General features: G+C 51.3%; 1 protein-coding gene across 2 annotated transcripts; it reads right to left on the bottom strand.

The window, feature by feature from the left end:
- Positions 1–3,565: 3,565 nt before the first annotated feature.
- Positions 3,566–13,962, bottom strand: CSRP1 (cysteine and glycine rich protein 1; the record flags this gene model as incomplete). Of its 2 annotated transcripts, none has more annotated exons than XM_080699390.1 (5): positions 3,566–3,671; positions 4,149–4,242; positions 6,580–6,709; positions 7,606–7,774; positions 13,851–13,962. In XM_080699390.1, 5 exons carry the CDS (start codon positions 13,960–13,962, stop codon positions 3,595–3,597), a joined length of 582 nt encoding a protein of 193 aa, XP_080555516.1. In that variant the 3' UTR covers positions 3,566–3,594. The 2 variants fall into 2 exon arrangements, with proteins under 2 accessions (XP_080555516.1, XP_080555517.1); XM_080699391.1 differs by having other exon boundaries at positions 6,598–6,709.
- Between the last annotated feature and the right edge of the window lie 7,797 nt (positions 13,963–21,759).

Below are 21,759 nucleotides of genomic sequence, written 5' to 3'. Positions count from 1 at the left end.
CAAAGATTCTCACAAGGGGGTGGATTTGGAGGCAGGCCCAGGAGCTGAGGGGGAGGGAGCAAGGACCATCCAGTGCCTGATCCTCCAGGGTCCCTCACTCTGCTCCACTGACCACCACTACTCCCTCCAGCTCCAGGTTTGAAGGCCCTGGCTTTACTGGGTTTCTACCCCTCGCAAAAAGTTGCTAGGCACTTGATTCAGAGATTACTCACACACCTAATAGCAGATCTACACCACCCCCATCTCTGTCCTCACCCTGAGGTCTGCCCCCCTCTGGGATTCCTGTCCCACCCTAGCCTCTCACGTGTTTCAAAGAGCTTGTTAAGGCTCTCCAAGGCAGGAAGGCGAGTGGACTTTCCCATCACAGCCTAAAAGCCCAGGGCCACTCCTGCGGACTTTCCCATCACAGCCTAAAAGCCCAGGGCCACTCCTGCGCTGGGGTTGCTCCTAACATGCTTTCTCCTGGACACCCTGGAGGGAATCCTTGCTTAGATCACAGAAACCCTTGCTTTAATTACAGAAAGGAAATACCTGAATGGACATCAGGATCCGCACTCACCCTCTTCCTTTGGGTCAGTCCCAAGGGTTGGAATTCCACGGGCTGCTATTAGTACAAATCCTCCCAGGGATAGGCTACCATCTGGGATTAACCACGCGTGCCAGCAAGGGTCCTCTGGACCCAAGGGGAGAAGAGGGGGGCGTGGTATGCATGGAAAGGGAGCGTCTGCTTTTGCTCCGACTCCACAGCGCCACCTGGTGTCTTCTGGTAGAGCGGATGCCAGGCCCTTCCGCGGCTTAGTTGACCTCCCTCCCTCTGCTACTGCCCTGGCGCGCCCCCAACTGGGCGCTCTCCCTGTGGGCACTTCCGGGCCCAGCCACCTGTGGCTTGCAGCCCTCTGCTTTTACCCTTTTTTCACTCCCAAGACGTGCCTGCCAAGCTGGGCATGGTAGTGCGCACCTGTAAACCCAGTACTTAGGCGGCTGAAACAGGACGATCGCAAGTTTCAAAGCCAGCCTCGCCAATTTAGCGTGGCCCGCAGAATTTAGTGAGAACTTGTTTCAAAGTAAAATAGGGTCGGGGGTGTAGTTCAGCCTTGGAGATTGAAAGCCTCTGAGTTCAATTTGCGAGAATGGAGTAGAGAGAGAGAAGAGAAGGGAAAGAGAGAGAGGAGAGAGAGAGGAGAGAAAGAAAGAAAAGAAAAAAGAAGGAAGGAAAGAAAGGAAGGAAGAAGAAAAAGAAAGAAAGAAGAGAAGAGAAGAGAAGAGAAGAGAAGAGAAGAGAAGAGAAGAGAAGAGAGAAGTGTGTGAGATGCGTGCCTTCCCCTCCCCTCTCTGTGTTGCAGGCCGGGAAGGGAAGGTCATGGCTCTGCAGCAGGATAGCCACTGTGCTGCGAGAGGCCCGGCGTGCAGCCAGCAGAGGGCAGCCTGTCTACAGCTTTGGGCCCCAAAGACTCCCAACCTGCCCATTGACCTGGATTGCTCCCAGAGTAGGCCTCATTTCTGTTTGTGGAAACAGCCATCCTCCTCCCTACACAAACCTTCCTGAGCGTCTCCCGTGGGCTATGCCCTGTGCCAGCCATACTTACTGAAGTATGAGGTGAAAAAGACCTCAATCTTACTTGGGGAGCTCAGATCCCAGCCAGCTCCCACCCGGGACTAGCAGTCTCTCCTGATCTCCAGCCAACACTTGCCCGCTGCTCTGCACCATCGATGGGCCTTATACTCACAGGGTCCCATTCCAGGTGGTGGGGTTGTCAAGGCTCCTCCCGGATTGGTCACTGAATAATATGCAGATGAGTCCTTGTTGCTAAAGCCTCTGCTTGTTTTTCTTTTTGAAAATTCAATGTGGATACATTTTCCAGAAGGGCTGAAACAGAAGTCCAGCCCCAAAGCACCAGACAGGTATCTGTGAGATGAGACACAATACAACCCATCAGAGGAAACTGTTTCCAAAAACTCAGGGCTTCTGTGGTCTTGGCTGTGAGGGTTCTCACAGGGGGGAGGGAAGCTGAGCCTCCCTACTCCAGCCCTCACCTCCTATGCAGAAGTGAGCCTTCTGGATCTGACACAAAAGTGCCTCTGGCTGAGTTCCCCTCTCCCACTGGGGCTTTCCAAGCTGGGAGAAGTTCTGAGCACACTTGGGGGCCTCGCTGGGCCTCTCCAGTGCCAAAGTCCATGCAGTTCTCATTCCCAGATGTGGGAAGTGGAGGCCAGACAGAGTAAGAGCCTGGTATTCGGTCGGTGGGGTCACATCAGGCACAATGGTTCAGTTAGCATTGGTACTGAAAAGCCAGCAGTCCTTAAAAAAGCAGGAGCGAATCCTCTTTGATTCATTCCCACCAGGCTACCTGCTAATGTGATTCCATCAATCCAGGTCCCTCCCAGTCCCCAGGGTGCAACAGTGCTTCACAGACACAGGAGCAGGACACCGGAGTTTTGTTCTAAACAGCTTTATTGACCAGATAAGAAATCAGCTTGAATACAGCCTGTGCCTGCAGCCCTGCAGTGGACAGCTGCAGATGGTGTTGTTGCTGGGAGCATCGGTGCCCAGCCCCTCCCCCGCCTCCCCAATGCTCCTGACCTGGGCCTCTGGAAGGGACAGGTTGATGTGACCAGAGAAAGTCCCTGGAGAAGCTTGGAGTGGAAGGGGCAGGTTTGGGGCTGGCGGGGGTGGGGGGGTCTTGAGGACTGGACACAGAGGGAAGGGGTATGGGATGAAGGCTGAGGATGTGTCTGCTTCCTTCGCATCTGGGGAACAATCAGGCATGGCCAGGACAGAGCACTAGCCTGGGCTGTGCTGGGAGAAGGGAGGAGCTGCCCACCACAACCTCAGGATCACAGCCAAGGCCAGATCTGACCTTTAGATTTAGACCACTGAAAAAGGCAAATGTATGTTGGAAGTATTTCACTAGGTTCCCGCCAGCCAACATGGAACTAGATATCTAAAGTGTTTAGATAACCTCCTGACTTTGCAGTCCCTAGAATTGGGTTGCTTTCCTCCAATCCCAAGTACAAGAACCCCAGTTCTACAGATGCTCTAAGGCAAAAGAACTAGAAAAGCAAGTGGCTTCTTTCTATGGCTCACGCCCTTGTCTGCCTCCCATAGTGACTCCTTGAGCTGGGAATCCTCAGGCTTATTCTAGAAGACATCCAGAAGCCCAGCCTCTTTCTATGTAAAAGAATATCTGAGATCCAACAATAAACCCAGCCTTCCCCCACCCATCTTAGTCTGGCTTTTCCCCTTCTCCTGGCCTGTTGCTGCTGCTCCTCGTGGGTATCTTGGCCAGCTGAGAATGACCACTCAGTCTAGAAGGCTAAAAACAGAAGTCTGTGGGGTGAGGTGTGGGGAAAGAGGGACTGGTCCTGCATAGACTAAAAAGACAGATAGTGATGGTGTGAGATGTCAGGCAGGGGTAGTTCCTTAGTGGGTGGGAGCTCAGGCAGACCCCCAAACCAAAGGGAGCCAGATGCCCAAGTTCAAGTCATTAGTGATGTGCAGCTGGGCAGTGAGAGAGAAGAGTCCTGGAGGTCTCAGAGGCTGCTGGGGAGGGGACGGCGATGGAAAGCATGGCAGGGGTGACTGGCAGTGCGACCTCACTCGGAGTGGACCAAGGCCCCAGCTCCTTGTCCAAAACCAAAGCCTTTGGGCCCGAAGTTTTTAGCATAGCATCCTGCAGAGAGAGGAGAGGGGTAAGGATGTGCTTCTCCCCCCAACCCCCAACCCCCAACCCCCACCCCCGGGCAGCTCCCTCTGCCACCCCTGGAGCCTGGCCTCTGGAGAACGATCTACCAGCGCCCCCCCATCTCTTCTTGTGCCTCAGTCTCAATAGTGAGGAGGCTTTTGGTACCACTAGGTACCCATTTCCTGGGCCACTGAAATGAGAGAAGGTGCATTATCTGCTATAAGAGCAGTAGATAGGGAGTTGGGAACCCAGGGCCCTGCCCAGTCCCCTGACCTGATTTGCCACCTGACTCTGATTCTCCCTCTGAGCTTGTTCTCCCCACATTAGAAATGAAGGCCTCTTACTAGATGCTCTGCCACTTGGACCCCAAGGCCCAGAATTGGTTCCCAATCAGAAAAGGCATAATTGCTTGGGCTCCCTACCCCTAGGGCCTCCCGATCTTCCATTAGAGGTAAAATGGCCCACCTTTGCAGTAAATCTCGCCATCCTTGTCTGCCAGGGTGGTTGACTCGAGGCCCTTGCCACACTTGGCACATCGGAAGCAGGACTTATGCCAAGACTAGGTAGGAAGGAAACAGTTAATGCTGATGCCAGGGCTTAGAGCGTCCCCAGCCCCAGCCCACTCCCCTTGACAGAGCCATGGTGGACGGGCACTTCCCAAGCCTGCTGGGCTATGGAGAGAGAGGGCCAGGGACTGACCCCACCCACCTCACCTCACCTCACCTCAGTGATATGTTGCCGTGAGGTACCACAATGGTGCTCTGCTCAGTGATACTATAAAAGGCAGGCAAGGGAGGGAGGTAACCACCCAGGCATCAGCAGGGCCAGACAAGCCCTCTACACACCCCTCTGCTGTGGATTAGTGGTGTAAGCGAAGGCTCTGGTCTCCTGTTACTGCCTCTTACTGGTTAACAGCCTCCCCTGTCCTCTCTGTCTGCCTTGCAGAGGATGTGAGTGAGTACTTGACATTTAAACCTCTGATACCTAGCCACAGAGCAGGCATGTGTAGTTGGGATTCTCCTGGACCAGCCTGGCCTCTAAAGTTCTGGAACTTGTGTTTCATTTGCCCAAAGGCCATCACCTCTTGGAGAATGACATGGCCCCTCCCTCGCCAGGCAGCTGTGAGCCCTAAACGACTTCATCAGTGTGTAGTGCCGCCCGGGGCTGGCACAGACGAGGTCCTGAGTCAGTGCTGTTGGTATTACTTTGGAAGGAGAATGGGACTGTGAGATGAGTTGAACTGAGCAAGAACAGGCCCAAGGAATGCAGTTCCTCCTGGGGCCACAGAAGGCCCCCTGTGGCTCTAAGAGGTGTCCTGCAGCAGTATGGGGCAGAAAGCCTCCCAGGGAGGAACAGCAACCGCCCCCTCTCACACAGACAGAGACTCCCCGGCAGCTGGCTCCCATCAGCAACAGCTGAGCAGGCAAAGAGGCTGATGTGTGGACAGCTCTGCTAAGCCCAGGAGAAGCTAGAGGCTGGCAGTGAGCAGGCAGGACAAAACAATGCCTTCTAAGGGCAGAGAAACTTCCGCAGCAGAGCCACCGGCGCCCAGGCTGAGGGCGAGACAGGAAGCTGGCTCCCTGTAGATTTCTTGGCTGCTGGACTTTACCCCCTGGCTCCTCCTCACGTGCCCAAGTGACAGCAGTGGGGTCCAAGGAGCAGAACTGGGGACACGGGTTTCAGTCCTCCCTTTTGTGTCCTGAGCAATCTCAACATCTCCCAGGCTGGTTTCCTCACAGAGGCTGCTATCCCAGCTCTCCAACCTGAATGGGAACTGAACTGCACTTAGACCAACACCCATCCACCCATCCTCTAATTTCCCACCTCCCTAAAAAAAAAAAAAAAAAAAAAAAAAAAAAAAAAAAAAAAAAAGCTTAATTTCTTTGCTCATGCATACATCTGAAAATTCTTTCAGGTCTTCAAATATTTCTTCCCTGGTCCAGTCAAAAGAGAGATGGTGGCTTATCCCCTTGAGCGAGGGCTTCAGACTCAGGCAAACTTAGGCTTGGCTCCTGGCCAAGGGTCCCCGGAGGCTGAGATAGGCCTTGAACCTTGAAAACCTCTACCCTGGGGGGTATAAGAGTAGATTTCCGAGAGTACACATCCCAGAAACAGAATGTACATCTGGGGACCACAAGTCCTTTTGAAAGTCTGATGACCACTGTGAGTCTCTTCCTAGAAAAAGAAATCTTTCCACAAAACTTTGCATGTAATTTCAGGGAGACTGTGGACTCTCTGAAACCCATCCATGTACCCTTAGACACTGTGTTCCTCAACTGCAGATACAGACTCATCTTTGCAACTCCCTATGAATCACCTCAACTCTGGGGATGTTGTGGTTCATGGGTGCTGAGCTCCTTGGAGACTGAGACAAGCAACCCACAGAGACAAAGGTTTATTTCTTCTTTAGAAGGGCAAGGGTTAAAAAGCTGGAGAACATTATGCTAAGTGAGATTAGTCAGTCACAAAAAGTAAGAAATTGGATGCTCTCCCTAATATGCAGAAGCTAGGGAGAAAATGGGTCATAGGAGGAACTCTAGACGAAGGAGAAACCATAGACGAGCAAATAAGGAGACCTAATTGAGAAGGATGGGAAAGGGGGAAGAGGGAAATTCCCTAATGTACATGATGTACATTCACAAACATATCAGTGTCAATCACTAGGCCAATTATCACCCCAATGGGGTGATAATTGAGTAAGGGCTAATTGGGTGATGTGTGCATGTATGCCTCTACCATCTTGTACTCCATTAAAATGTATGACAACAATGCACCAATAAATTAAAAAAAAAAAAAGCCCAGCATTTATACCACCCTGAGCAGAGCTAGAAACACTGCTTGCAAAGTTCTGGAACCCACACTTCAGGAAGCTGTCTTCTTCCCCTCTCCACCTTACCTTCCCAGCACCGATCACCTTCTCCGCAGCATAGACTGCCTGGCTGCATCGGGGGCAGCGCTCAGACCCGCCGATCTTCTGGGCGAACTTGGAGGCATTAGGGTTGGTGGTGGGCCTGTGGCCAGGGGCTCTGCACAAGGAAAGATATGAAGAGAGAGATACCTTACAATGACTAATACAGGTGGGGCTGGCACTGCACAGGCATCAGCCCACCTTCACCTGGTGCCAAGCAGGTAGTCTCCCAGCCAATCACAAAGGCTAAGGCTACCAGGACCTCTCAGCTCATCATCTCCATTATAGATGGACAAACCAAGACTCGGCACAATGTTATTTTCTCTGAAACATCATACTTTCCCCAGTTACCCAGTGTAATCCCCAGAATCATCTAACGCCTCATTTGTTAAGAACTGCCCTCCTCTGCCCCTCATTTCTGCAGCTGGCCTCTTATCAGATTCTCTCCAGAGGAAATCTGCTGATGAATCATCCCCACTGGGTCAGTGGCCTTGGCTGAAACTTGGTAATTCATCCGTCACTTCCGTCCGTCGCCCCAGAGCTGAGGAGCTGGCCAGGCTGGCAGCCGACAGCCACCCTGTACCAGCAGGTCAGAGGTCAGCAGATGTTTAGGCTGGGGGTGGACCCAGTGACACTCTGTGGCACTTCCAAGGCAAGGACGTGACTTCCCTTCAGCAGGAGTGAAAGACTGTGGGGCTGAGCAAGCCTGGTGGGGCAGGGGTGTTGCTCAGAGCCCTGGTCTCACTCGCAGGGGTCCCCTGGGTTTTCTTATCTCTAAAATGAGGACATTAGACCAAGTAATTCCTGGAGTCCCTCCAAGCTCTGATGATTTTAAACATATAGGTTGCAGACTCCATGCTTGGAGGACCCTGACCCGTTACGTTCCCAGCTGGATCCTCTGCATCTCCAATGGCCTGATGCATAGGGCTGCTCTATGGCTCCTTGCTAGATAAATGACTCCCTGAGCCTTCCACTGCTGAACTCAAGAAAAGAGTGGGGAGACCTTGTACTCACTCCTCATGCTTGATGCCCAGCGCCTCTCCCTTGTCGGTGCTCAGCGTGCCCGCGCCCTGCCCATAGCCGTAGCCTTTTGGCCCATACTTCTTGCCATAGCAGGACTTGCAATAGATCTCCTCCCCATGCACGGCCACAGTGGTGCTGTCCAGATTCTTCTTGCAGACCACTGTGGAGAGGACACAGGAATGGTGATCGTTGCTGGGGTGAGTGGCTTGCTCTCTACAGCCCCCTGAAACGGAAGCTCTCTGGGGACTCTGCAGGCATACTATTCCAACCTCTTAGGAGCTGTGCAGGCACAGGGGCCAGTGGGATGGTCAGCATGCTGGAGAACAGAGGGATGGGGTCTAACTCTAGGTGGCCAAGCCCCTGCTTCTGGGTCTCTGTGAGTGTCTCCCTCAGACCTCTGTACCCTTCTACCTCCCCAGGCTGTGATGCACCCCACAGTTCAGAAACAACCACCCAGGCTGACTCCAAACCACAGAATGCCAAGTGACACTCTTCACTCTGTCCTTGGCTAAGAGACTGTGCATCCCAACAGGACAGGAGAAAAAAGGAGGGAAGAAAGGTAGGGCTTGCCAGCCTCCCACAGCAGAATGCAGGAGAGACAATCTGCCCACGTTGGTGGGAGTCAGAGCAGGTGATGCAGGAGGCCAGCAGGTGCAGGTGAAGTGATTTACTCTGAAGAGAAGTTTAACATGTATGGAGTGCCCATCATGGTGGGTTTTGAAATCAGCAGGTCAAGAGGATCACAACAACAGAATTTGGAATTTCTAGTCTTAGAAATCACTTTGCCACAGAGAGAAGTAAGGCTGGACAGTGGGGAGGATTTCCTGGCTCCTGGGGTAAGAGAGATGGAATGGGGTGAGCCATGACACCAGCGGGCCTTGGACTGCCCCCTGCTGTCTCAGAGGGGAGATGGGCCAGCTGTCAAGCATGAAAAGCTCAAAGCCTGGACTCAAATCCCAGCTCTCTCTCAGTTACTGGCCATTCCTGCCTCAGTTCTTTCATTAATAGATAACAGCCTCTCCAAAAGGAGGTTGGAAATAATCAAATGAGATCTTATATGGAACATACTAAGTCCATTACCCTGCACACAATAGGTACATGACAAATATGATGGCCTTCTATTATTATTTATTATTATTATTATTATTATTATTATTATTTACTGAGGATTAAACCCAGGGGCGTTCTACTTCTCTGAGATACATTCCCAGCCTTTTCTTTTCTTTCGGTACCGGGATGGAACCCAGGGACATTCTACCTCCAAGCTACGCCCCCAGCCCTATTTTTTATTCTTTATTTTGAAACCGGGTCTCATTGAGTTGCAAAGGGCCTCACTAAGTAGCTGAGGCTGCCCGTGAACCGCAATCCTCCTCCAGTTTCAGCCTCCCAAATGCTAGGATTGCAAGCGTGCGCCACCACGCCCGGCTTTTTAAAAACTTTTAATGAAACAGGTCTTGATAAGTTGCTGAGTGTCGCACTAAGTTGCTGAGGCTGGCCTCAGGCCTGCAATCCTCCTGTCTCAGCCTCCCAAGTACTGGGATTTCAGGCATGTGCCATTGTACCCAGCTCTTATAAGAGTATTATAAGAAGTTGGTACACCTGGAAACAGGAGGGCCAGGGCCAGGCCCAGGCCTCAAGAAGCCATATGCTTCCAACCTCTAACTACTCTCACAACATCCTACTTCACTCTCTTTCTTTCGGACTCGCCCTGTGATCCTAATTTGATTTATGATAGTCCTCTAATGCTGGAATTCAATGTGCCCATTAAACTGCACCGTCAAACACCTCCTCCTGGCACTAGAAGCCTGGGACACGCCTCCCTGCGAGAAGTCTTAGCACGGGTCCTTGCAAAGTGCCATTCTCTTGCCTCCCAAGGGTCAGCCCTCCGCCCTCCTCCTAGGCCCCAGGTTGGAGACTTGACTAAATAAGGACCCTCCTGTCCAGTCCTCCAGATCCCCACCCCATTCCAGCACCCTGGGCCACCCAAATATGGACTCCTCCCACCTCCCCCGGGGCTTGGCTCCTGAAAAGAAGGGCAAAGGAACAGCAGGCCAGGGCTCCAGCATTCCCTTCTAGGGCAGGAAGTCAGGAATCAGCCTGGAATTGTTTCCTGTAAGAACTAAATTGAACTGGAGACTCTAAGACCAGAAGGAAAGCAGAAAACAGATAAGAGTGGTTGGGGGAAGGAGGCCTCTTTTCACTGATGTCCCCAGCAAGAAGCGCAGGAAACATCAGGGCCAACAAGCTGCTACCCTTGGGCTGGCTCCCCTGCTGTGCTGGTCAGGACCTCCTGTCCTTTCTGCCCTGCCTTTGTGCTCAGTAGCACGGTCCTGCCCACCGTGGCCCACCTGAGGCACCTCGCCCTCACCTCTGCCCCTCCCCTCCATCCAGATATAGTCAGGGACTCTGCTCACATATAAGGTTCACCAAAGACTCATCTGGAGAATTCTGAATATATCCCTTATTTAAGGAAGACCTGAATAAATTTCTACCGAATCATGTTAAGCAACAAAACAAAACCTAGATGTGTACATTTGTTGGGAACATGTACTCCCAGGTGCCACCTGGCTCAGTGGAGCCTTAAGATGCTGTTTGGAAATGCAGGGGAGAGGAGGCCCCCACCCCAGCCCACCCAAAGATAGAGAGGGACTCTCTTTGCTTCTGGAAGGAAAAGTCACAAAAAAATTCAAGGACACATAGTCAGCTAGAAAAAAATGCTGGGCCAGATCCCAGCCCCTAAATTCTAGACATTGTTTTCTGCTGGCTGAGTGTGATCTTACACCTAAGCCTAGGGTCAGAGACCCTGCAGGGCTCTGCGAGCTTCCCCCACACACTTAGATTCTGCAGCTCTGTCGGGGCCACACAGGATTCAGTTCTATGAGCCAGCACTGCAGGGTTAGGACAGAGCGGCTCTTCTTTCCCACAGGGCTGGCTGGTCAACCCCGACCTGCCCCAGAGGGGAGCAGGTAACAGCTCAGAGATCGGCACGCAGCCTCAGGGCAGACTCCAAGCCAGAGCCAGGCTCTCCTATCAGCATCTGAGCTTCTGCTAATGGGAACTGGCTGCTCTGCTGAGACCATGGGGTGAACAGCAGATGCACTTAGCCCCTGCTCCAGGTCAGAAGCCAGAAGCAAGGGGGGGGGGCTCTCCTTCGATCTGGCCTATTACAGCAGCTTGCCCTCTTGCCCATCCTAGACCTCAGGAAAGAGAGTGCGGCTCCCAAGCTGAGTGGAACCAGAGGTAAGGACCCAAATGACCAGAAGAACTTTTGGAGACTACCCAGGCCTAGCCAACAAAGAAGAGGCCCTTACTGGCACCCAGACCAGGCATTTATTTATTTATTTATTTATTTATTTATTTTTGTGGTACTGAGGATTCATCCCAGGGGCATTCTACCTCTCGGCTATACCTCTAACCCTATTTTTCATTTTCATATTGAAACAAGGTCTCGCTGGGTTGGTGAGACTCTCACTACTTGCTGAGACTGACCTTGAACCTGTGATTCTCCTGTCTTGGCTCCCAAGTGCTAGGATTACAGGTGTAAGCCACCACACCTGGCTGTATTTTTTTCCCCTGTCTTTTTGTGTTACTGGGGATTGAACCCAGGGTCATTCTACCTCCCAGCTATCTCCAGCCCTTTCTTGTTTTGAAACAGGGTCTCACTAAGTTACTGGAGGCCTTGCTAAACTGTTGAGGCTGGCCTCGAATCTATAGTCTTCCCACCTCATCCTCCTAAGTATGGGGATTACAGGCAGGCACCACCACACCCGGCTCAGGCCTCTCTCTTCTTTAGGAGGGAAAGACTTTTGATTCTATGGGTTTCCCCCAGATTCAAGCTGGACACATCACCCACTTGACTGAAAAAAGAGAAGTGAAACTCTTCCCATTCCTGAACAAATCTTTGTCAAGAACCCACCAGCTGCCAGGTGCTACTGTAGACACAAAGAGCAAGCAGATGGGGCTGATGCCTCAGCAAACCGGGTCATAGGCAGTGCGACAGGATCTGCTGAGAGCTCTAATACCCAGGAACTGCCCAGGCTCCAAGACCCCAGAGGGACACGTGACTGTTCCCTAGGGGTGTTGGTTGCATAACACCCCCAGCCACCCTGTTCCCAGCCTGACTTTCTGTTTCTAATCCCCGACACCCCCTCTTACCCTGCCCCAGGCCCTACTCCTTCCTTCCTATGCCACCCCCTGAATTCCTGACTTCCCTCCATGCCTGACCGACAGCTATTCTCCACAAACAGGAGACAGGCAGGAGTTCTGGGCTCCAGATGGCTCCTTTTAATCTATGATTAAGCAACATTGGACAGCACAGCCTTCAGACCCCGGCAGCCTGGACCCTCTTCCCGGCCAATGCAAAACACTCTCTTTTTCCCTCTGATAGAAAGAAATGGCTTGAAAATGTCCAAGTGATGAGCTACTGATAACAAGATGCGGCTGTGCACAGCCTCCTTTGCAGGCTGGAAGCCAGCTCTGCTGAAAATTATCAACACCCCATTCATCAGCTGCTCTGGGGGCTGTTGCTCCAGCCACTGGGCAGTGTGGGGCCTCTGCTGCCCGTGCTGGGTGGCGTCAGGCTGGCCTGCCCGGTGATGGACCTGGAGAATATCCAGTGAACAGGTGGCCTTTGGCCTAGCTGCACCCTATTTTGGAGCCCAAACCACCTGGAAATGTAGGACATTCCAGTCTCCTGTCTAATCTCCTCTTCTGTTGGATGGACAGGACGCCATTTCTGTGTCTACCAGATGGTCTGGGACTTCAAGCCCTGTAAGCTTCTCCTTTTTTCACATCATCACACTGTGAACCCCTTAGCAATGGGCAACGTGTGCCCATGTGCCTACATCCAGAAGAGCATCTATCACTTACTGAACATTCCCAACTGCTTTAAGGGCTTTATTCATTTTATAAACACCTTTCATTTCTATTCCCACAACATCCTCAAGAGGTAAATGTTAATGAGAAAACAACCAGAGAGAAAGTGAATGACATATGTCATCACACAGATAGTAGAATCTGAATTCTGATCCTGTTCCTGATCAGAGATACTCTACTACCTTTAGCTTGGCCAGCACTTAAGGAAATACACCTAGCTGTAGTTCTTCCTTCTTCCTCCTTTTTCCTTCTTTCCTCCTCCTCCTCCTCCTCCTCCTCCTCCTCCTCCTCCTCCTTCTTCTTCTTCTTCTTCTTCTTTTCTTCTTCTTCTTCCTCTTCCTCTTTTTCCTCTTCTTCTTTGTGGTACTAGGGATGGAACCCAGCAGCACTCTACCTCCAAGTTACACCCCCAGCCCTAGTTTTTATTTTTTATTTTGAAACAGAATCTCACTGAGTTGCAAAGGCCCTCACTAAGTAGTAGCTGAGGTTGTCTACAAACTGAGATCCTCCTCTCTCAGCCTCCCAGATGCTGGTATTACAAGCATGTGCCACCATGCCCGGCTAGTTGTCTCTTCTTCTAACACAGATCTTCTGCTCTGGTCACAATAGACCAATCATTTGAGGGTCCAAAGAGAGGCTTCTCTAGGTTGCCATTTCCTGGATCTATCAGCTGGCTCAGGTACCAGCCAGCCATGGACCATCATAGCATCATGGCCCCCAGGTGGGCCTGACCTCTTTCTGTCTCTTGGTGTCCTGTGCCTAGCTTACTACTCATCCAAGCTTGTGACTGAAGCAACTCTCACTATTCTCATTATTAAGAATGGCTAGCATTGAACTCTGTGCCCCTTCTTCTCCTTGCAGGCCGAGTAGGAAGAGTAGATAACGAGAGAGGCAGACGCACTGGCCTGAAGGGGCTGCAGAGGGAGACCCTCGCTCTTCCTCCACACTGACTTTCACTATAAGCTTGCAGCCTCTATTGCTTTTTCACCAGGGATAATTTGGGTCTGCAAAGTAGTGAAACTTTGGGTTGTCTTCCTCTGAAATGATGGGACTGTGGCCAGGAGAAAGAGAGAGAGAATGGAGTGGAAAGTTTTCCTAACCAAGTCTTTCCAGCCTGGCTCTCGGCCCCTGCACGCCCGCCACCCCCTTGAGCACTGGCCAGTTCACCCCCAGGAAGGCAGCTTCTGAAGGGAACAAAGAGGCCCTTAAGTGCTTCCCTCCCCAGCTGCGAGTTAGCCAAATGTCAAGCTGTTTACATCCCACGGGACCAGTTCCCTGGGGTGCAGACAGGCCCGGCCAGCGGGGGCAAGGGCTGAGTCTGGTCCTCCCAGCAGCAACAGCATGGCCTGGGTGGTACTCACTGCACAGAAAGCAGGATTTGTGGAAGCTGTTGCCTTCGCATTGGACTTCTTCAGCAAAGTAAACCGTCTTCTGGCACACCCCACATTTCTTGCCTCCTCCCCAGTTCGGCATTCTGAAAAGGGACATAGAAATCAAAATTAGGCTCCCAGGGAGATGGAAACATAGACTTCTAGTGCTAAAGAAGCAATAGCAGAGACGAGGGAGCAAAAGTGAAAGTGGGGCTCCTGGGGGTCACGATCTGGCGGATCACTTCCTGCTGGCTCCTCACCACATCCTCCACTGTTATTTGGGGGTCTCTCCCCCAGTCTAATCTTATTTACTGAGCGGCCACTATGTTGTCAGAGCTGAGCTAGGCACCCTAAAGGATACGGATGCGCGTGCGATGCAGAGTACCCGGCCGGAGCAGCGGGGCTAAACCAGCTCTCGCCGCAGGGGGCTCTCCAGGGCAGCTCAGAGAGAGGGAGCCACAGAAAGGCCATCACTCAAAGCTCCTAAAACACAAACCCATCTGTGTAAAGTTCACACAAATGGGCACAGCTCCCATTGTTGAGAGATGAACAAACGGTGGAAAAAATATTACAGGAAATCGAGTGAAAGACCATCACAAATTATTGTTTTGGAGGAATCACCTCTACGACAGGGAACAGAGCACTATGCGGTGGTTACCAGAGGGCCACTGAGGCACTGGAAAAGTTATTTTTCTTAACTTGGATGGATATTGCATGCACATTCCCTTTATTTTTATGTCTATTTTATTTCTTATTTATACTTGTTTTTATTTTATTCTATTTTTTGCACTGGGTATTGGATCCAGGGCATTCTACCTCTAAGCTACATCCCCAGCCATTTTTAATTAATTATTATTTAATTTTTATTTATTTATTTATTTTTGGTGGTACTGGGGATGGAACCCTTCTACCCCCAGGCTATACTCCCAGACCTATTTTATATTTTATTTGGAAACAGGGTCTCTTAAGCCAGTGAGGCTGGCTTTGGACCTGCGTGATCCTCCTATCTCCGCCTCCCAAGCCTGGGGATTACAAATGTGCACCACCACACCTGGCCCTATTTTTTTTTTCTTTTTTTTTTTTTTTTGTGGTGCTGGGGAATGAACCCAGGGGCATTCTACTTCCGAGCTATACCCCCAACCCTATTTTTTATTCTTGATTTAAAACAGAGTCTCACGCCAGGCGTGGTGGCGCATGCTTGTAATCCCTGCGCTTGGGAGGCTGAGACAGGAGGCTCACACAGGTTCAAAGCCAGCCTCGGCTACTTAGTGAGGCTCTCAGCTACTTAGTGAGACCCTGTTTCCAAATAAAATATAAAATGGATCTGGGAGTATAGCCCAGAGGTAGAAAGCCTCTGGGTTCTACCCCCAGTACCACCAAAAAATAAATAAAAAAAAATAAAACAGAGTCTCACTAAGCAGAGGGTCTCACTAAGAGGCTGGCTGCAAACTTACAATACTCCTGTCTTATCCTCCCAAGTACTGAGATTACAATCACGTACCACCATGCCCGGCTTATTTCTTTATTTTAAAACAGGGTCTTGCTAGATTACTGAGAACCTTGCTAAGTTGCTGAGGCCAGTCTTGAACCTGTGATCCTCCCATCTCAGCCTCCCAAGTACAGGTTTTCTTGGAGTAGAGGAGAGAGATACATTTATACTCCCGCATCCTAAAAGTTGTGCTTCCCTGTGGTCCCTCTCACTCCCCTACTTCCTACGTGCCAACCTACCTGCTGTCACCTCCATGCAAGGACTCCCATGTATCTGTGGTTCTGACCTGTCCTCTGAGCCCAGACTCATGTGCATCCAATTTGGGGGGCACATGTCCACCTGGGCATCACCAGGTGCACAGACTGGCACAGGAGCATCTGAGCTCACTGCCTTCTTCTCCTGACTTCTTTATCTCTGTTTGTGGTACCATGACCATCCTCTTCCTCATTGAGAGATCTCATCTCAAACCTGGAACAATGCTCCGCTCTCTCCCCTTCACCCTCACAGGCCTGCCGGGCCCTGTGGCTCACCACCTCTCCTCTCCACGCCTCTTCCTGCTGCCGGCCACCAGCTCAGTCGCCTCTCACCTTCACCTGAGGGTTCACAGCTGCCCTGTAAAGGGGGCATCTGCTACATTCTCCTTTTTCTCAGTAATGGCCCCACTTTTAGCCTCTGCATGTGGCCTGGGCCTAACCTTAGGTCAAGGTTATGGATTGGGGATGTTCATGGGCAGTAAGTGAGAAGGGGTTTCTAGGGGTCCTGGAAGAAAAATATCCTGTCTTCTGAGAGAGCTTCCTAGGAACCAATCCCCCAACTTCCACCCTGAGCAAAGAGAGGAAGGCAAAGGGTGCTAGGGTTGTTGTCATGAGGGGGAAGCTGGGAGCTGGGGAAACAGCTGAGAGACCAAAGAAATTGGGTCTTATATATCATTAGGGCAAACCTATCTATTTCTAAACTCAAGTTAGACAAAGCAAAAAAATTCCTTGCTGTTGAAGCAATTTCTTTACAGCCCAAGGACACATTCAGAATGACAACCTTAACAGCAAGCCAGTCTGGAAAGGAAAAGAAAAGAAAGGGAAGGGAAGGGAAGGGAAGGGAGAGAGAATAGAGGTGGCATCCAGAGCCCACCCTCCTGGTAACAGGACTGGTGCAGGCAACAAGAGAGTCGATCAAAGGTGGGGGAAAGCTGGCATGGTGTATCTTCACACAGCTCCCAGATCTTCCCCGGGAGCAGTGTCTGCTCAGAAAGTGGGAGGACTCCCCACTGCCTGCGGATGGCCACCTCCCCTTGCCTTCGGGCGCCTCCCCAGCGGTCAGCCCACCTGCTTTCCCAAGCTGTCATTCCCCTCACAGTCACTAGAGGTGGTGGTTTGACCCATATTCAGCCCAGGGCCTGGCACGGAGAATGTGCTCAGGCCATCCTGGCACACAGAGCTGAGGAAGCCGTGCAGAGGCTGGGACTCACTGTCCTCCCTGAGGGGTCTAGAGGGACCACTGCCTGCTGCATAAGCCCAGTTTTGCCCTTTCCAGGTGCTGGACAGACCCTGGCTCCTTGTGCTTCCGCACATCCCTGACACAGCTGGCAGGTAGGGTTTCTCTAATTACACGTGGCTTCTCCTGCCTCCTTGGGTGGCCTTGGTGCCTGAGCTCCCTCATCCCAGGACTAGTCCCCATTCCCAGTCTCTGATGCGCCACCCTCCCTTCAGCTCTCTTCTGTCCTGAGAATTCCAGGGGCAAAATGCACTTGTTGAACAAGGACTGCAAACCCACAAGATATGAAGGACAAGTCACCAAGAAAAGCAGTGCATATCATAGACTAACTCGAAGCCTCTCCTTGCTACGGGAACTCCGGTTCTATTCATACAGCCCCCTCCACCAAGTGACCCAGGGGAAGTGGCCACCGACAGGGATTCCATCCCCCTGCCAGCGGCTGGTTCAGAACAGCCGAGACCATTTCTTGGCCAGTGAGATCCAAGAGCAGCTCGGCCTGGGAAACCTCTGGGTGTGTCCAGTCATACAGAGCCATACTGCCATTGGTCCACCAGGCAATTTATCTACATCATCCTACTTCCCTTTCATCATCTGAAGATGGAGTATATATGCCCACTTTGCAAATAAGAAAACTAAGGCTCAGAGAGGTGATGCAGCTTGCTTGTGGCCACACAGCTGGGAGAGGCAGAACTGGATTTGCAGATCCATTCGTCTGTGTCCTCTGTGACCCGGGTGACCATACCATGAACCTAGCATGTTTCGGAGTGGCTGCGCATGATAGACATGCAGTTAGTTCATCAGTGCTGGCTCTCTTCCTTGGTCCTCTCTTCCCTTTCCAACCCCCTGAACCAGCAGGGGATATACACATACCCTAGGGACACCCCTAAGGGAGGAAAGTTCCCCTAACCACGTGGTGGGGAGCCAGTTCCAAGCAGTGTTTTGTTCCTAGACACAAAACCCTTCTCCCTCTGGGGGAGACCCACAGCTCCATACAAGCCTCCCCTTGTTCTCCCTGGACCCATGTCAGGGGCCCACATCCAGCAGGGCCTTGGGGAATCAGGAACATGGGCGGAGAAATGGGTGAAGCCCAAGGACCTGTCAGGGAGGATGCCTCTTGGCCGGGCATCCTCTGAGCCTGGTGTTTGGCTGGGGGTCTCCCCTTAGGACCCCAGTGATGGGGCTGGGCTCTAGACCTCGAAATAAAAAACAGTGATAATATCCATAGCCAGGAAGGGTTTCATAGCCCTTGTGCATGGGCTCCCTGTCTCCGTCTGCCCAGGTGAGGCCCCCTTCAGGAGCCCCTGAACTGGAGGGGGCAGGCCATCTCCCTCCCAGCAAGAAGGGGGGCTGGCTCCTCACTTCACCCCCTCCTTTCTGCCCAGCCCCCTGTCTCCATCAGCCAAAATCTGTAAGGAGCTGTAGGGAGGCTAGATGGCCTTAAAAGGAAAGCAGTTTCTGAGTTGGTGGAGTGCAGGGAGGTATGCTTGACTCCTTCTCAATTGCCTGCCCCATGCTGGGGGACAGAAGGCTGGTGGGAGACTGTGGCAGAGACAATCCCTTAGGTCAGTGGCTAGGGACGGCAGCTAGGGTAACCAGAGATGCCAGCCTTCCTAGTTGAGTGATGTGGGCCAAGTGTCTTTCTGCTCTGAGCTTATTTTGCTTATCTCTGAAATGGAGCAGTGACTCCCAAAATCGTGCCCTGCGGGTTAAAGGAGAATGTATGGGCGCCACGGCATAGCACCTGGCACGTGGTACAAGCTCATTCCTCTGATTTCCAGGAGCAGGACTGGCACGGGCAAGCCGTCACACCACCCTGCCCGAGGTGGGGCCAGATGTCGACCCTCCCTCCCAGCTGGTCCACATCTGGAAGGAACAAGGCTTGAGAAGCAACATGCCAAATAGGAACCGGAACCCCTGACTTAACTGTCAGCCCGACTAATGCATCGGGGACAAGCTACTTGCCACATGCCAAATAGGAACCGGAACCCCTGACTTAACTGTCAGCCCGACTAATGCATCGGGGACAAGCTACTTGCCCGTCTTTGGGGTTTAGTTCCCCTGGCTACCTGAGACCACCCTAGGAACTAGGAAAACATGCCTTTCCATCCGGCTCTCTAGTAGACGGCTCTGATCCATCAAGATCCATTACTATCTTCTGTAATCACATTATTAACAGTGGGTTCCCTTCAGAGAGTTATATTCCCACCGGGAATGGCCCTGTGTTCTGGTTTGCCTACTTCACTATGCTGATCATCTCCACAGAGAACGGAACTTTAATTTTCTGCTGGAGGAGTAAAAACATCCGGTCATTTACCCTAAACGTCAGGATCCTCAGGGTTGGCCAGAGGCTAGCAGGTGAGGACTGGCCTCTTCTTCTAAGCAACTACCTTCAGTCTGCATCCTTGCCTAGCTATCCCATTAGAAGCTATACCCAGACCCTCCATCTTGAGAGATCCAAGATAGTGGATTCAACAGCAGTAGGGGAGGGAGCTGTATGGTTCAGACTCTCATGCCCACCCCAGATCTCATGAAAGCAGCAGAGGTGTGTGCTCAGTGGGTTGTTTTCAAGTTTACGGAGCCATCTTGGGGATGTATAATCCTTACCTGGCAGCCACTGACGCCTGAAGGAGGTCCCCTCTCATCACACCCTTCACAAGCCATCCTACCTCTCTATTTCTCCAGTGGAAAAATCCTCTCTATAATCACTTATTCCCCAGGGCTAAAGAGTGACTGACGGGCACAGGGCTTAAGTCCCCACCCTCCTGGTCCAGTGCAGACCTGTCAAGTGTTTACCTGCAGAGAATGTGCTTCTCGTATTACCTGAGCCGTTTGGTGTCTGCCAGGTTATACAGGGGTGCTGTCACCCCCTCCAGCTCGGCCCGTTCCTCCATGCCCCCACGTCCAGAGGGCATCCAAGGACAGAAAAGGAGGAAGGGGCCAGCTGGACCAGAGCCTGTATCTTGGAGGTGATACCTGTGAGCCCAGGTAATAGACCTCCCTGAAGGTCATGGTCACTGGAGGGGAAGGAACATCCAGGAGGAAACAGGGCAGGCTCGCCCTGGGCTTTACACGTCCCACTGCAGGGAACCCTGGGCATGGCTCACCTCTCTGAGGAGTTTACCAGTGTCACTGAGCTGCCCTTACCCCAGGCCTGCTGCACCCCAAAGCACCACCGTAGCTCCAGCTCGGGACTCTCCCTCTCTCCATGGCATGATTTATCTCTTCTTTTTTCTTTTCTTTCTATTTTTTCTTTTTTTTTACTGATGGCACTGGGGATTGAACCCAGGAGCATTCTACCTCTGAGCTACACCCTCAGCCTTATTTTTATTTTTAAACAAGGTCTTACTAGGTTTCTCAGAGTCTCACTATTTGCTGAGGCTGTCCTCAAACCTGTGATCCTCTAGTCCCAGCCTCCCACACATCTCAGTAGATTACAGTCATGTGCCACCACACCTGGCTTGATTTCTCTCTTTTCATATCCATGGCCCATGGCCCTGTGGTACTGTGAGCTGCCAAGGACAATGCTATATCTCTCCCTTTCCCCATTTGTTCCCTAATACCATTTATTTATTTATTTATTTATTTGTTTGTTTGTTTATTTGTTTATTCATTTATTCTGGTGTTTAGGACTGAACCCAAGGGCATTATACCTCTGAGCTATACCCCTACTACTGTGTGCTGGCCTCAGAACCCTGATCTTCCTGTCTCAGCCTCCCAAGTACTGAGATTACAGGTGTGCACCACCACATCTGGCTTCCTAATACCTTTTTTGTGGTAACAGGGATTGAACCCAGGGGCATTCTACCTTTCAGCTACATTCCCAACCCTATTTTATTTTTATTTTAAAACAGAGACTCATTAAGTTGTTGAGGGCCTCACTAAGTTGCCGAGGCTGGCCTCAAACCTTCTATTCTCCTGTCTCAGCCTCCCAAGAACTGGGATTACAGGTGTGTGTCACCATACCCAGTTTCTCTAATGTGTGTGTGTGTGTGTGTGTGTGTGTGTGTGTGTGTGTGTCTGAAGATTAAATGGGGGGGGCAGTTTAGCTCTGAGTTAAACTCCCAGCCCTATTTTTTTTAATTTTTAATAAATAAATTCCACTAACTCGTGGAGGGCCTCGCTAAATTACTGAGGCTGCCACAAACCTGCTGTCTTCCTGTCTCAGCCTCCCAAGTACTGGGATTACAAGCAGGTGCCACCAAGCCTGGCTTCCCTAATACTTTTTTTTATAACAAAACTCTTCACCTTTGGAGTTCAGAAATCTGCAGTTTATGTTGAGGTGGAAATAGGAGTCTTTAACTTCTTTTAAGCATTTCAAAACTAGGACAGGAAATCCTATATTATAATAAGGCTTCACACACTACTTAACAGATGGAGTTTCTTTGGTTTTGTCTGGAATGATGTCAGCTTAAGAACGCTAACAGTCAGCTCTCCCATGTGCTGAACAAAAAGGTGTGAATGATTTTGCTTTATTAATTTTTTAAAAGTAAAAACAAATGGACACTTAGGCTTTATAAACACAGGTGGCTTGCGGCTGGCATCTCAGGAAGCTCCATCCCACGCCACCCCTGGATAAAGACTCTCTACCCAGGTCCTGGCTGGGGCTGAGCTACCGCACCAGCTGCAAACCCTCCATTTCCTCCTCCTTTGTCAACACAGGAGTTAGAGGACGCTGCCTCTGGCCTTTGGGAAGCACTGGAAATGCCAGAGTCTGGAAACACTAGCTGCCTCGTATTTACACACTTTACCATACATGGGAATTACTCAGTGCTGGCGTCAGACGAATTCCTGGGGAGCTGCGTAGCATAAGCCACGTCATTACCATATAAATTCCTGACAAATGGAAACAGCAGGCAAGGCTCGCTTTAGAACTCAGGATCCCCCTCTCCCCTTCCCCAAGCAGCTTGTTGAGCTCTCACT

Source organism: Muscardinus avellanarius (genome assembly GCF_963383645.1).
Source record: "Muscardinus avellanarius genome assembly, chromosome: 7".
Lineage (NCBI taxonomy): Eukaryota > Metazoa > Chordata > Mammalia > Rodentia > Gliridae > Muscardinus > Muscardinus avellanarius.
Note: the sequence above shows the minus strand (reverse complement) of the source record. Positions and strands in the feature narration are given on the sequence as shown.